Genomic DNA, 15,450 nt, shown 5'->3' on the forward strand with positions numbered 1-15,450 from the left:
AGATTATATTTCCAGTCCTGTCCACTGCCTTGTCTTCTTGGGAGGATTTTGGGGTCAGGAATCACCAGGAGAGAGATCACTGAGTTGGAAATTTAGCCAGAGCCTACTTCTCTGGTGTGTGTGTTTCCAGATGAAGTCTCTCTCCAATTGCCTGGATCAGCTCACTCCCCCCTCTCTCTCCAAAGTTCTGTGTTACTTTTTGCCTATCCCCCCCCTCTTCTCTTGTAGAATCCTGCAGCTCTTCCAAGTTTATTTTCCTTCCAAAATCTCAAACCTTCTCTTACAACTGTGAGCCATGAGTGATATGGCCACAGGACCATCCAGCAATGGCATGCCTATCAAAGAAGTTCTGTGCTCTACGAGAAAAGCAAAATTGCAGTAAATCAAAAGAAACATGAGATCCACAAATTTAGAGATGTCTCCATCCCAGATGTTCATAGGGCAATTTGTACCTAACCTGTGGGAGACCCTTCCAAGCCCATATTGGTATGATCAGTCACAGTTAGACACACATTGACCCTGACATAGCAATATCATTTTGATCCTCTTCCAGGACGGACAACAATCAACCAACTATCCAATTTGATGGTGGACGGAGCTGAGATCACACTAGCTAGCCAAGGCCTCTTGAAGATCAGAAGATTTTGCTTTAGGCTGAGGGTTGGGATGGGAGTCAAGTACATTGTCTTGGATCCCCTGAAGTTAAAGGCAACATCCTTCTTCTGAAGCAACAGCTCCCACAAAGCTCCACATCAGCTTAGTGCTTTGGCCCAGATACCCTCCAATTGCCCAGTTTTGCTCCATTCGTGAACCTGAACTCCACCGTCTTCTGCTAGTCCAGTCCTAGAATGATACCATTAATTTTGATCACAATGGCCTGTCTAGTCTCATAATGCGTTCATTAATTGAATCCATGGTTCCCTATTTGGGGCAGCCCACAAACCTTTGGTGGTAATAATAATAATAATAATAACTAGCACTTCACCCATACTTTGTTGGCAAAGAGATCTCCATCCCACCAACTCCCTCACTGAGGAGTCATAGTCAGGGCCTTCCACATAGGTAGGAGATAAAAAGGTGGGGAGGGTCAACAGTAATTATGTCCTCTTTCTCTGCTTTTGTGAGCCTGGGACCGAGCTAACTACTCCATATGTATAATGCCAAAGCTTTCTGACCAGATGTCAAAGAGTTATGGCATTAACAATAGCTCAGGGGGAAAAACACTGAGGATCCAAGAGATGAAGTGACTTTGCCCAGAGTCATTTGATTAATAAGTGGCAGAGACAGTTGAGCTCAAGCCTTCCGATGCCAAGTTCATGCTCTTTCCACTGTGATTCTCCTTAGAGAGAAGAAAAAGAACCCCATTTGACATTTGCCTAAGGGAGCTAATGTCACAAGCTGAAAAGGACACATACCAGAAGGACCAGCCGTAGTCCCAGGAGTGAGGTCTCCAGTCTTCAGGTCCCAGGCTGACCGTGACCTGGAACACTTGAGTGTACATCATATGGGCAACCATTCCCAGGAGACCTAGAGAGCAGGAAGCAAAACAAAACACTGTCAAGAAACCCAAACTCATCTCTGACCTTTCTTATTTGGCAGTCTGTCTAGTGTCAAGGCATCTCCTGCTTCTCTAGAATTCCTCCAGGGCTCTAGTGGTTTCTGACCAACTTGAGCTTTCCATGCATTTCAGTGACTGACTGATTTTAGTCCTCTCTTAGAAAAATATCCTTTTCATCTGATGTAAAACTAAACTTCCAACTTTTTTGCCTGTGTACACCCTGTTCCCTTCACCTAGAATTAAATTCAACAAACATTAACTATCTAATGTGTTCAGAGCATTGTGGTAGGTGTTGAGGCAAAGAGAAAAATAATGACAGTGAGGTCTCTCTGCCTTCACAGACATTCCTCCCTATCCCAGTCCCAGCCAATGCCTATTGATGTCCTTCAAGCCCCAACTCAAATGCTATCTTCTTCTTGGATCCTTTCCTCATCCCCCTAGTCAAAAATAAGCTTTCTATCCTTAGTTCTTGCATATCACTTTACTTGTAAGACTTTTATGCACTAGTCATGCTCTTCTTTGTAATATAGTTATTTGTATACTTTCCTTATCTTCCTCTACCATACCATAAGCTCACTGAGTACAGGAACTCTTTCTTATTCATCACTGTATTCTTCCTAACTACCACCTCTTCCACCTCTGGTATTCAGAACTATCCTTTGCACATGGTTGGCACTTATATCATAGAATCAAAAAATCAGAAACCTAGAAGGCACCTGAAAGAGCACCTGGAAAGGCACCTGCCTAACCTGTTCTTACAGATGAGGAATCAGGATCCCAGAGAATAGCTTTTGTCTCAAACTCCACAGGTAGTGTAGCCCAGTCGTGGGCCACAATTCAAGATCCATTGCTCCTCCCACTCTACCATGCTGCCCACATCATTGTATAATAATGGTAATTATTATGATCATAATTATAATAATAGCATTTATATAGCACTTTGGTATTTGCCATGTACTTCACAAATATCTCATTTTATGCTCACAATAATCCTGAGAGGCTAGTGCTATTATTATCCCTTTTTATAGATGGAGAAACACAGACACTCAGGTTAAGTGACTGGCTCAGGATAATTCAGCTAGTAAGTATCTTAAGATCACACTCAAACTCTTGGAGTTTGAAAAACTTGGAGTCTTCCTGACTCTACCCACCATGCCACCAGCTGCCTCCAACATAGAGAGAGAAATGATTTGCATGGTGGTAGAGCTAGAATTCACTCGTAGGTCTCTGACCCCATGTCCAGAGTCTCTTTTCATTGAAAAATGTGTATTAAATTTGATGATGTTCCTCAGGAATTATGTGTGGGGTAGAGGAGAAGGAAAAGAAGAGGAGATATTTCATTTAAAAGTGGAATTCCTGTTAGCCACAGGAAAGGAAGAAGCTCTTAGGAGATTATTCTGATGCTGCTGCTTTAGATGAAAGTTACTTTAGTTCAGGCAATAGTCTCCACTCTAGTCTGCTGAGTCCCTATCCCCATCTATCAAGGAACTTACAGTTGGTGGTACAGCTGGAGCTCTACCTAATCAAACCAGACTAAAACTGCTTTCTTTGATGCAGATGAATGTCATCTGGGAGCCAGTGGACTCTCATTTCTCAGCTATGTGGTACATGTTTAATTCTAATAAGACTACTTCAGGCTTTCCCATTACTGTCTAAGGTACCAGTTAATGGAGTTTTTATCTTTCTTCCTAAATATTTGGTGAATGAATGAGTGAATGGTTTGCTGAAGGCAGAGTCTAGTCTGTTCCCCAGGTGCTACATAGAACTATTATAGGGCCTAAAGCAGATTTAAAAAACTACTTGTCCCAGGGTGGACTGAACTAGAGAAACTATATGGTGGCCAAAGATTCAAGGGGACCCCTTTTACCTGGGTGCCAGAAACTGTTGTCTTAATAACAGGTCTGCCATCCCTTAGGCTCTTGGATGGGTAAGCTGGTCTAGATACAACCTTGAGATATAATGGATTGATTCAGAGTTGGGGAGGGGAGGGGAAGAAGAAATGGATCAAAATAGATTAATTCCTCTTCTCATTGTTTTTGGGCAAACTCAAATATTATCCCCTCCAAAAAATAGGGAGGAAAAAGTAGCAGAGAAGGGGAGAGAAAGAGAGAAACAAGACAAAAATACTGAGAAGGGCATTCTTGAACAAATTTCATGTTCTCCAAAGATAAAGGAGTTAAAGTCAGAGAATTATAGAATATTAGAGCTAAAAGGGAAATTAGAACACAGAAAAGAGAATGTTAGAACTACAGGGAACCTTATAGACCAGCTAATCCAACTCCCTTATTTTATAGAGGAGGGAATTGTGGCTTCTTTAGGGGAGGTGATTTTTCGACCTTGGTTATACAGCCAGCAAAATTGCAATGCCCAGATTTTCTGATTTTCTTCACGAGTTCTAGACTCACTCTAATGAACTGCCTTTTCTCAAACAAAGAACTGGATCACTGTTTTGCTTGTGCTCCCAATCTCAAGTCCTATCAACAATATATAAATAAAAGACTTTGGAGCCCATAGGGGCCCAAAGCATTTTGAGCCAATCTAGGCTCATCAATGTCCAGCTGCCATCAACCAAATGCCCTCCAGGGCCTTCTGATGCCATAACCAATAAGGATGTACTTGTTCTGACTCCAATATTAGCTTCTGGAGATCTCTCTTGTCTGATAAGGGTAATAACCTGCATGAAACAGTGAAATTCTCTATCAGAAAAATAGAGAGGAGGTTAGGATGATTGGTAAAAAAAAAACAGAAAAAAGAAATGTCTGAATTCTCTGAGATTTTTAAAGAAATGCAATTTCTTTAATCAATTCTCTTTTTTCATTAGTCCTCAAAATAGATATAATAACTAAAATGTATGATATGGGCTTTTCTTTAGAAATTGAAAAATGGACTTCCGGTTAAGATGGCAGCTTAGAGAAAGCTGAAGTTCAGATCTCCGGAAAACCCTTCCCGACCGATCTCAAACTAGAAGCTCCTAAGGCGCCGAAATTCAAAACGATCAACAGCACAGACCCTGGGAACCCTCCTCCTGGACCTGGACCCGGTTCAAAAGGTACGGCTCCCCTTAAAAGCCAGAACCCGAGATCCCTCGGACCTCAGGGGTAGGAGCGCAGAGTCCAAGGCTCCCGGAAGCGGCAGCTGCGCCAGGCTCAGAGAGCAGGGTCTGAGGAACAACAACCCTCAGGGTCTTCTACCCAAGTCCCAGTCCGGGTGAAAGTTACTGCCTGGGGCTTCCGCTGCAGAGAGCCAGTCGGTCCGGGTGAAAGTTACTGCCTGGGGCCTCCGCTGCAAAGAGCTGGTCAAAACAACAGCAACCCTCAGGGCGGGCAAGACAGCCTCACGGGCTGGATCTTGCTATCCAAGTCTCAGTGAAAGTCTGTGCTCTCGGAGCTTGGGGAAGCGGCAGCCCATCCCCCCGCAGGCCGACGAAACAGCCTCACGGCCAGGGATTCTGAAGGCAACTTCCGGAAATCGAGCCAGGGGGAGAGTGTGGCCTCGTGGTCCGACCCTTCCATTCCAGTTCCAGTGAGGCATATTCAGTTTAACCCAGGGAACGCTCATAGAACCAACATCTGCCCAGGACTAAAGCCTCTGATCACCAGACAAAGACAAGAAAAGCCAATCCTCCACGTTCAGAGATGACAAACTCCACAGAAGCACAGAAGCCCCAAAATACCAAGAAAAATAAGAAGAAAGGGGCGACTCTGGACACATTCTATGGAGCCAAAATACAAAATACAGAGCAGATAGAAGAAGATATACAAGAAAATTCTCCAAAATCTTCCAAAGGAAATAGAAACTCTCCACAAACCCATGAAGAATTTGAATCAGAAAGGACCAAAAAGATGGAAGCCCTCTGGGAGGAAAAGTGGGAAATGATGCAAAAGAAATTCACGCATCTACAAAACCAGTTTGACCAAACTGTAAAAGAAAACCAGGCTTTAAAGCAAGAACTAATAAAGCAAAGCCAAAACACCAAGAAATTAGAAGAGAACATAAAATATCTCACCGACAAGGTGATAGATCTGGAAAACAGGGGGAGAAGAGAAAATTTAAGAATAATTGGACTCCCAGAAAAGCCAGAAATAAACACCAAACTGGACATGGTGATACAAGATATAATCAAAGAAAATTGCCCAGAGATTCTAGAACAAGGGGGCAATACATCCACTGACAGAGCTCACAGAACACCTTCTACACTAAACCCCCAAAAGACAACTCCCAGGAATGTAATTGCCAAATTCCAAAGCTATCAAACAAAAGAAAAAATCCTACAGGAAGCCAGAAAAAGACAATTTAGATATAAAGGAATGCCAATCAGGGTCACACAAGACCTTGCAAGTTCTACGCTGAATGATCGTAAGGCATGGAACATGATCTTCAGAAAGGCAAGAGAGCTGGGTCTCCAACCAAGAATCAGCTACCCAGCAAAACTGACTATATACTTCCAAGGGAAAGTATGGGCATTCAACAAAATAGAAGACTTCCAACTTTTTGCAAAGAAAAGACCAGAGCTCTGTGGAAAGTTTGATACCGAAAATCAAAGAGCAAGGAATACCTGAAAAGGTAAATATTAAGGAAAGGGGAAAAATGTTATCTTCTTTTACTCAAACTCTCTTCTATAAGGACTACATTTATATCAACCTATGTATACTAATATGTGGGGAAAATGTAATGTATAAATAGGGGGTAAAGAAAGACCAAATAGAATAATGGTTCTCACACAAAGATTCACAGGGGAAGGGGAGGGGAAGAAAACTCCTATAACAAGGAGAGGAAGAGAGGGGGGGGGGTTTACTTAAACCTCAATCTCAGGGAAATCAACTCTGAGAGGGAAAAACATCCAGATCCATTGGGATCTTGAATTCTATCTTACCCAACAAGGGTAAGGAGAAGGGAAAACCAAGGGGGGGAGGGGGAGAGGGAGAACAAAAAGGGAGGGAAAGAGAGGGGGGAGGGGGAGGGAACAAAAAGGGAGGGACTAAAAAGGGAAACATCAAGGGAGGGGACAAGGGGGACTGATTCAAAGTAAATCACTGGACTAAAAGGTAGAGCCGAAGAAGAAAAGGTTAGAATTAGGGAAGGCAATCAAAATGCCAGGGAGTCCACAAATGACAATCATAACTTTGAACGTGAATGGGATGAACTCACCCATAAAACGTAGACGAATAGCAGAATGGATTAGAATCCAAAACCCTACCATATGTTGTCTTCAAGAAACACACATGAGGTGGGTTGACACCCACAAGGTCAGAATTAAAGGATGGAGTAAGACCTTCTGGGCCTCAACTGATAGAAAGAAGGCAGGAGTGGTAATCATGATATCTGATAAAGCCAATGCAAAAATAGACCTGATCAAAAGGGATAGGGAAGGTAATTATATTTTGTTAAAAGGGACTCTAGACAATGAGGAAATATCATTAATCAACATGTATGCACCAAATAATATAGCACCCAAATTTCTAATGGAGAAACTAGGAGAATTGAAGGAAGAAATAGACAATAAAACCATACTAGTGGGAGACTTAAACCAACCATTATCGAATTTAGATAAATCATATCAAAAAATAAATAAGAAAGAGGTAAAAGAAGTGAATGAAATCTTAGAAAAATTAGAATTAATAGACATATGGAGAAAAATAAATAGGGATAAAAAGGAATACACCTTCTTCTCAGCACCACATGGCACATTCACAAAAATTGACCATACATTAGGTCACAGAAACATGGCATACAAATGCAGAAAAGCAGAAATAATGAATGCAGCCTTCTCAGATCACAAGGCAATAAAAATAATGATTAGTAATGGTACATGGAAAACCAAATCTAAAACCAATTGGAAATTAAACAATATGATACTCCAAAACCGTTTAGCTAAAGAAGAAATCATAGAAACAATTAATAATTTCATCAAGGAAAATGACAATGGCGAAACATCCTTTCAAACCTTTTGGGATGCAGCCAAAGCGGTAATCAGAGGCAAATTCATATCCCTGAAAGCTCATATTAACAAACAAGGGAGAGCAGAGATCAATCAATTGGAAATGCAATTGAAAAAACTCGAAAGCGATCAAATTAAAAACCCCCAGCAGAAAACCAAATTAGAAATCCTAAAAATTAAGGCAGAAATTAATAAAATCGAAAGTGATAGAACTATTGATTTAATAAATAAGACAAGAAGCTGGTACTTTTGAAAAAACAAACAAAATAGACAAAGTACTGGTCAATCTAATTAAAAAAAGGAAGGAAGAAAAGCAAATTCACAGCATTAAAGATGAAAAGGGGGACAGCACCTCCAATGAGGAGGAAATTAAGGCAATCATTAGAAATTACTTTGCCCAATTATATGGCAATAAATACACCAATTTAGGAGAAATGGATGAATATATACAAAAATACAAACTGCCTAGACTAACAGAAGAGGAAATAGAATTCTTAAATAATCCCATATCAGAAATTGAAATCCATCAAGCCATCAAAGAACTTCCTAAGAAAAAATCCCCAGGTCCTGATGGATTCACCTGTGAATTCTATCAAACATTCAGAGAACAGTTAACCCCAATACTATACAAACTATTTGACATAATAAGCAAAGAGGGAGTTCTACCAAACTCCTTTTACGACACAAACATGGTACTGATTCCAAAACCAGGCAGGTCAAAAACAGAGAAAGAAAACTATAGACCAATCTCCCTAATGAATATAGATGCAAAAATTTTAAATAGGATACTAGCAAAAAGACTCCAGCAAGTGATCAGAAGGATCATTCACCATGATCAAGTAGGATTCATACCAGGGATGCAGGGCTGGTTCAACATTAGGAAAACCATCCACATAATCGACCACATCAACAAGCAAACTAGCAAGAACCACATGATTATCTCAATAGATGCAGAAAAAGCCTTTGATAAAATACAACACCCATTCCTATTAAAAACACTAGAAAGCATAGGAATAGAAGGGTCATTCCTAAAAATAATAAACAGTATATATCTAAAACCAACAGCTAATATCATCTGCAATGGGGATAAACTAGATGCATTCCCAATAAGATCAGGAGTGAAACAAGGATGCCCATTATCACCTCTACTATTTGACATTGTACTAGAAACACTAGCAGTAGCAATTAGAGAAGACAAAGAAATTGAAGGCATCAGAATAGGCAAGGAGGAGACCAAGTTATCACTCTTTGCGGATGACATGATGGTCTACTTAAAGAATCCTAGAGATTCAACCAAAAAGCTAATTGAAATAATCAACAACTTTAGCAAAGTTGCAGGATACAAAATAAACCCACATAAATCATCAGCTTTTCTATATATCTCCAACACAGCTCAGCAGCAAGAACTAGAAAGAGAAATCCCATTCAAAATCACCTTAGACAAAATAAAATACCTAGGAATCTATCTCCCAAGACAAACACAGGAACTATATGAACACAACTACAAAACACTCGCCACACAACTAAAACTAGACTTGAACAATTGGAAAAACATTAACTGCTCATGGATAGGACGAGCCAATATAATAAAAATGACCATCCTACCCAAACTTATTTATCTATTTAGTGCCATACCCATTGAACTACCAAAATACTTCTTCACTGATTTAGAAAAAACCATAACAAAGTTCATTTGGAAGAACAAAAGATCAAGGATATCCAGGGAAATAATGAAAAAAAACACATATGATGGGGGCCTTGCAGTCCCTGACCTAAAACTATATTACAAAGCAGCAGTCATCAAAACAATTTGGTACTGGCTAAGAAACAGAAAGGAAGATCAGTGGAATAGACTGGGGGAAAACGACCTCAGCAAGACAGTATACGATAAACCCAAAGATCCCAGCTTTTGGGACAAAAATCCACTATTCGATAAAAACTGCTGGGAAAATTGGAAGACAGTGTGGGAGAGACTAGGAATAGATCAACACCTCACACCCTACACCAAGATAAATTCAAAATGGGTGAGTGACTTAAACATAAAGAAGGAAACCATAAGTAAATTGGGTAAACACAGAATAGTATACATGTCAGACCTTTGGGAGGGGAAAGGCTTTAAAACCAAGCAAGATATAGAAAGAATCACAAAATGTAAAATAAATAATTTTGACTACATCAAACTAAAAAGCTTTTGTACAAACAAAACCAATATAACTAAAATCAGAAGGGAAACAACAAATTGGGAAAAAATCTTCATAGAAACCTCTGACAAAGGTTTAATTACTCATATTTATAATGAGCTAAATCAATTGTACAAAAAATCAAGCCATTCTCCAATTGATAAATGGGCAAGGGAAATGGATAGGCAGTTCTCAGATAAAGAAATCAAAACTATTAACAAGCACATGAAGAAGTGTTCTACATCTCTTATAATCAGAGAGATGCAAATCAAAACAACTCTGAGGTATCACCTCACACCTAGCAGATTGGCTAACATAACAGCAAAGGAAAGTAATGAATGCTGGAGGGGATGTGGCAAAGTAGGGACATTAATTCATTGCTGGTGGAGTTGTGAAGTGATCCAACCATTCTGGAGGGCAATTTGGAACTATGCCCAAAGGGCGACAAAAGAATATCTACCCTTTGACCCAGCCATAGCACTGCTGGGTCTGTACCCCAAAGAGATAATGGACACAAAGACTTGTACAAAAATATTCATAGCTGCGCTCTTTGTGGTGGCCCAAAACTGGAAAACGAGGGGATGCCCATCAATTGGGGAATGGCTGAACAAACTGTGGTATATGTTGGTGATGGAATACTATTGTGCTCAAAGGAATAATAAAGTGGAGAAGTTCCATGGAGACTGGAACAACCTCCAGGAAGTGATGCAGAGCGAGAGGAGCAGAACCAGGAGAACATTGTACACAGAGACTAATACACTGTGGTATAATCGAACGTAATGGACTTCTCCATTAGGGGCGGTGTAATGTCCCTGAACAACTTTCAGGGATCCAGGAGAAAAAAAACACCATTCATAAGCAAAGGATAAACTATGGGAGTGGAAACACCGAGAAAAAGCAACTGCCTGAATACAGAGGTTGAGGGGACATGACAGAGGATAGACTTTAAATGAACACTCTAATGCAAATACTATCAACAAAGCAATGGGTTCAAATCAAGAAAACATCTAATGCCCAGTGGACTTACGCGTCGGCTATGGGGGGTGGGGGGGAGGAAAAGAAAATGATCTATGTCTTTAACGAATAATGCTTGGAAATGATCAAATAAAATATATTTAAAAAAAAAGAAAAAAAGAAAGAAATTGAAAAATGGTACTAATCCTTTCTAAAAGACCTACATTATATAAAATACAATGTAAACATAAAAGTATATTAATATAAAAACATTTCTTGATGTAAAAGAATAATATTCATAGTTTATATTTATAAAACGCTTAAAAGTTTGCAAAGTATAGAAATTGGAGGTCTTTTGATAGAGTCCTTAATGTCCTAAATCTCTGATTTGAAAAGGGAAATGACTTTTAAGTCTCACTGTATTGTAAAATGTAAAGTTGTAAAAATGACTGTGGACCTGGAGGCAGAAGGCTTGACAATCTGGTCTAAAAAACATCGCACTTGACACAGTGCCTAGCACATAGTAGGCACTTAAATATTGTTTTATTGATTGGGGATGGAAGGAAATGGGAAAATTATTTTACGTTTCTTTACCTTAATTTTCTCACCTGCAACATGGAGATAATACTATTCATGCTTCCTCCAAGAGATTGTTTGGAGGAAAGTAGTTTGTAATATGTAGTGCTATTACTTTTGTACTTGGACCTATGACTTAACTGATGTATCGAATGTCTACTAAGGAAATTTCTTCAACAAATGCATATAAAATCATGTGCTCTGCAATTTATGGTATTAGAAAGTGACCTGGAGCCACTGAGAGGTTAGGCAACTTCCTCAGAGTCCCAGAGGTAGTATGTTAACTCAGGAGATAGGACATGAACCTATGTCTCTGGACTCATAGGCCAACTCTCTAAACACTATGCCATATTGCCTCGCAAGCTATTATTATCATGATCCAAAAGCAACATGGCATAAGAGAGAGTGCTGTCCTTGGAGTCAGGAATAAGGACCTCTCTGTACCTCAGTTTTCTCATCTGTTAAATGCTGGTTTTGAACTAGATGACCTCCAAAACCCTTTTGCTCTAAATCTATGATCCAATTATTCCTGCTTAGAACTAACCCAATATATGAAAAAAATCTAGAATTATACAAAAGATAAATTAGATTGATTGATTTACAGAAAGAAAAATTCACAGTAGGATTCCTTTAAATAGAATGCTCCCCAAGTGCATTTTGAATGATTCAACTTACAAAAATTTGATTTACACTCATCTTTTCAGTAGCAAATGTATTTTGGAAAAGCAAGGCAGAGCTATAAATCTTTGAAAATCTACAGATGAAAGAATAATTTCTAATTCATTCCTGAATACAAATCACGGGCACCATATCTGAGCCACCAAAACTCTGCAATTAGCCGGGTTCACATTAATGAGGCGCCCCCTGTCATCACAAGAGGATCCTTGGCATCCAAACTAAAAATGGAACCCACTCTTGTTCATCTTTGCCATCTCATGGCTTCCAAATCACCCATGTCAAGGACAGAGGGCTCAGACTTTGACCCAGAGGGGACATGTAAGAAGAAATTTTGAGCTCTAGGAATAGGGAAAAAAACAGTAAATTGTACTCATCAGGAGGATGAGTTACAGACACAAAAAGAAAGAGAAACTTCATGGTGGTCAGCAGTTCCCTGCAGTGGAGCACAGAGGTGACTGTATGCTAACCTGGCATAATGAACGATGGGATAGGCTTTCTCTTTTGGGTTGGTCCATGAGATTTAATGGAGAGCTTCCCAAGACTTAACAAATCTCATGATACATTCCTCACTACTAGTGAATCACATTGCCAAGAACCAAACTGCCCAGTGAGTGTAATGAGGAAGAGATCTCTGAGAATGATGAAGTCCTAGGAAAGAAATTAAAAGACCTCAAGACAAGGTGCTCTCATCACAAATTCTAAATGATGATAGGGACTTTGGGGGGAAAAGAAAGAAGTGGGAAGTAGATGATGTTAGATCATGGAGTTATCTTCATGGACCTTCTGTGATGTGAGGAACAATTGCAATGAAAGTCCAAGTTTGTGTAAATTTCCAGTTTATATGGTGGGGATATAGATATGAAAAGCCATTCAGGGTAATGTCAGGTTTAAAAATTTTGGGGGGTGGGGAATGTTAGCTCTTAAAGCAGGTATCTGAGAGTCCTCAGAGTAAGAAATCAATCAAGCATTTTAACATGTTGAGTCACATCAAAACCTCTCAATCCTGAGGACTGGTATGTTGGGGGGAGGTTAATGCTTAATCATATTTCTCAAAATTTCCATTTGTTCCATCTCTCAGACAGGTAGAAATCTAATTCCTGTACACATTGCCTTGGTTTGATATGCCTTAAGCTCTGATTACCTTGTCTAAGGGACCATATTCTCCCATTTGGAGTTGCCATCTGGGGGAAGGAAAGGAGTTATGGTGATAAATACAAATGAGACTTCTGTATTTCCATCTGGCCCATCTTTATTGCTTTCTGTCTTGAAGTGTTTATGCTAATGCTGTGTTCCATTTAATTAAGATATCAAGGTGGTAGCTGATTAATTAATTTATAACCATGCTTATTATTAATATGTTGTCTACAGATATTAGTCAGAATGTGCAGGTATAAATAAACATTCTTGCATTTTATTGGCAGCAATCAAGAGATGAACAGCATATTATCGATATTCATTCATTCAACAAATATTTAAGGGCCTACTGTGTGCAATATACTTGAACCTGGTTCTGGGGAAAATACAAAGATAAACTCCTGCCCTTGAAGAGCTTACAGTATAGCAAAAGTTAAAAGAATGGACAGAGATTACCATGTTACAAATTAGAATATGTGTATAAGAAGAATACAAAATGCTCTAAGATCGAATGATGGAATATGAATAGAGAAGAATGGGACCAGGGAAGGCTTCTTAGAGGAGATGACATGGGAACTGGGTTTTTTTATGGACAAGTGTTAACATTAACATGTCTCTAGGGGGGTCTCAGGAAGCTGGGATCTAACTGACCAAAGACACGTGCAAGAAAAGTGAAAAATGAAATAAATTATTCAGCATTTCCAAATATCCAGATGTTTGGTACTATATAAACTTTTTATGTATCTGGACATCTGCTTGAATTTTACAGTTTTCTTCTTTATGGAGACCTGAACATGCTAGTCTCTGATTTTGTGCCCAAGTATATTTGTGCTTCAACTACCCTCAGAAAAAAATGATGTTTATTCTATGTTTAAAGCTCTGCTTGGGTTCCGGTTTATTTTTTTTTAATTATCTATTTTTTTTTGAGATGTTCCTTTAAGCTGAGCATAAGTTCATTTGCATCAAACCTAAATCTTCCTTGCTTCCATTGGAGCTAATTTCTTGTTCTGCCTTCAGAGGAGATAGGGAGCAGATGCTCAGTATCTTCCTTATAATAACCTTTCATAAGCTTGACAATTACTGAGTCACACCCTCACTCTTCTCTTCTTAAGACTAAATCATTCCCATTATTCTGACCTTTCTTTAAAGGTCCTATTTAACAACACTTTAGTCATTTTCATTGCTCTTTTCTGGACTCTTTCCCATTTTTCTCTGTGCCTTTTTCAAATACAGTGCCCCAAATTGCATGTAGTGATGGACTAATCAATTCTAAGTAAGAAATTCATTGCTAAATACTGGCAAACTATTGTGATGAATGTCACATTGTCTTCTAATAATCACATTATATTATGAACTCATGGTCAGCTTGGAGTTGACGCTGAAGCCTATGGATTTTTTTCTCTTCCCCAATGCAGTTTTATTTTTTCTTTATATGGTGTTCCCCCCCCCCCACTACCATTTAGGTCTAATACAGGCTTCAGAAAGGAAGTGACATTTAAGTTGAATGTTAAAGGATAGAGCTTACTCTTAAGCAATGCACCTACTTATACTATTATTTCTACAGGAAAATACATTCTGAGATCCAATCAATTTACAAATGAACTTTGGGAATACACAAAAAAGAAACACCCAGTCGGTCTTCTCTTACATTTGAATCTGCATAGCTTGCTTTTTATCTTTTTCCAAAGATTAATATTATCTTTACATGGATGCCTCCCCAAACCCTTTCTCTAGCCATGACCTCCCTACTAATCTCCGGATATCTACATATCTAACTGCCTACAGAGCATCTCCACCTGGACGTCCTGCCAGCACCCCAGAGTCAACATGATTAGAGACAATTAATTTTCTTACCCTGCCCCCCAAACCTCCTGATTTTCCTTTTTCTGCTAATGGCACTTTTGTCTCAGTCACACAAGATTCTAAACCTTGAAGTTATCTTTGATTTATCTCTAGCCTTCACCCATGTCCCCACACCACCTTTCTAACTAGTTACCAAGTTCTATAGAGTCTTTCCTCATTCTTTCATATCTAATCCTTCTTAGCACCCCCTTGGCCATTACCGTTGCCTAAGCCTTTATCCCATTATGCCTAGACGACTGCATTAGCTTTATAACTACTTTCCCTGCCTCCAAATTCTCTTTGCACTCTATGCTACAAACCATGACTACATTAATCTTTCTAAAATACCAGATAGCATGTCATGGATGATATGATGATGTCATTCCCCTGCTGAAAAATCTTCAATAGCTCCCCAATGTCCTCATGATAAAGGTCGATCTCTTTAACCTGTCATTTAATTCCTCCCCAATCTGACCTGATTTTCTGCCTGTTCTCCCACTACAAAGTGTCATTAGAATGCATAAAAGGAATAAATTTCTTCTGACTGAGAGGCTGATGGCAGATGTCAAAAAAGAGGGGTCATTTGGGTT

The 15,450-nt window shown here is 39.3% G+C and overlaps 1 protein-coding gene across 3 annotated transcripts in view; it reads right to left on the reverse strand.

The window, feature by feature from the left end:
- The window catches only part of GSG1L (GSG1 like), a 406,917-nt gene that overhangs the window by 120,144 nt on the left and 271,323 nt on the right, over positions 1–15,450 (reverse strand). For all 3 annotated transcript variants that reach the window (XR_008913531.1, XM_056805507.1, XM_056805506.1), the window contains exon 4: positions 1,416–1,527. Coding sequence is in view for 2 of the 3 variants with exons in the window: in XM_056805507.1 (XP_056661485.1) it covers positions 1,416–1,527 (112 nt within the window). In the remaining variant the exon portion in view is untranslated. The remainder of the gene's footprint in view (positions 1–1,415; positions 1,528–15,450) is intronic.

This window comes from Monodelphis domestica, chromosome 7 (assembly GCF_027887165.1).
Source record: "Monodelphis domestica isolate mMonDom1 chromosome 7, mMonDom1.pri, whole genome shotgun sequence".
In the NCBI taxonomy this organism is placed as follows: domain Eukaryota; kingdom Metazoa; phylum Chordata; class Mammalia; order Didelphimorphia; family Didelphidae; genus Monodelphis; species Monodelphis domestica.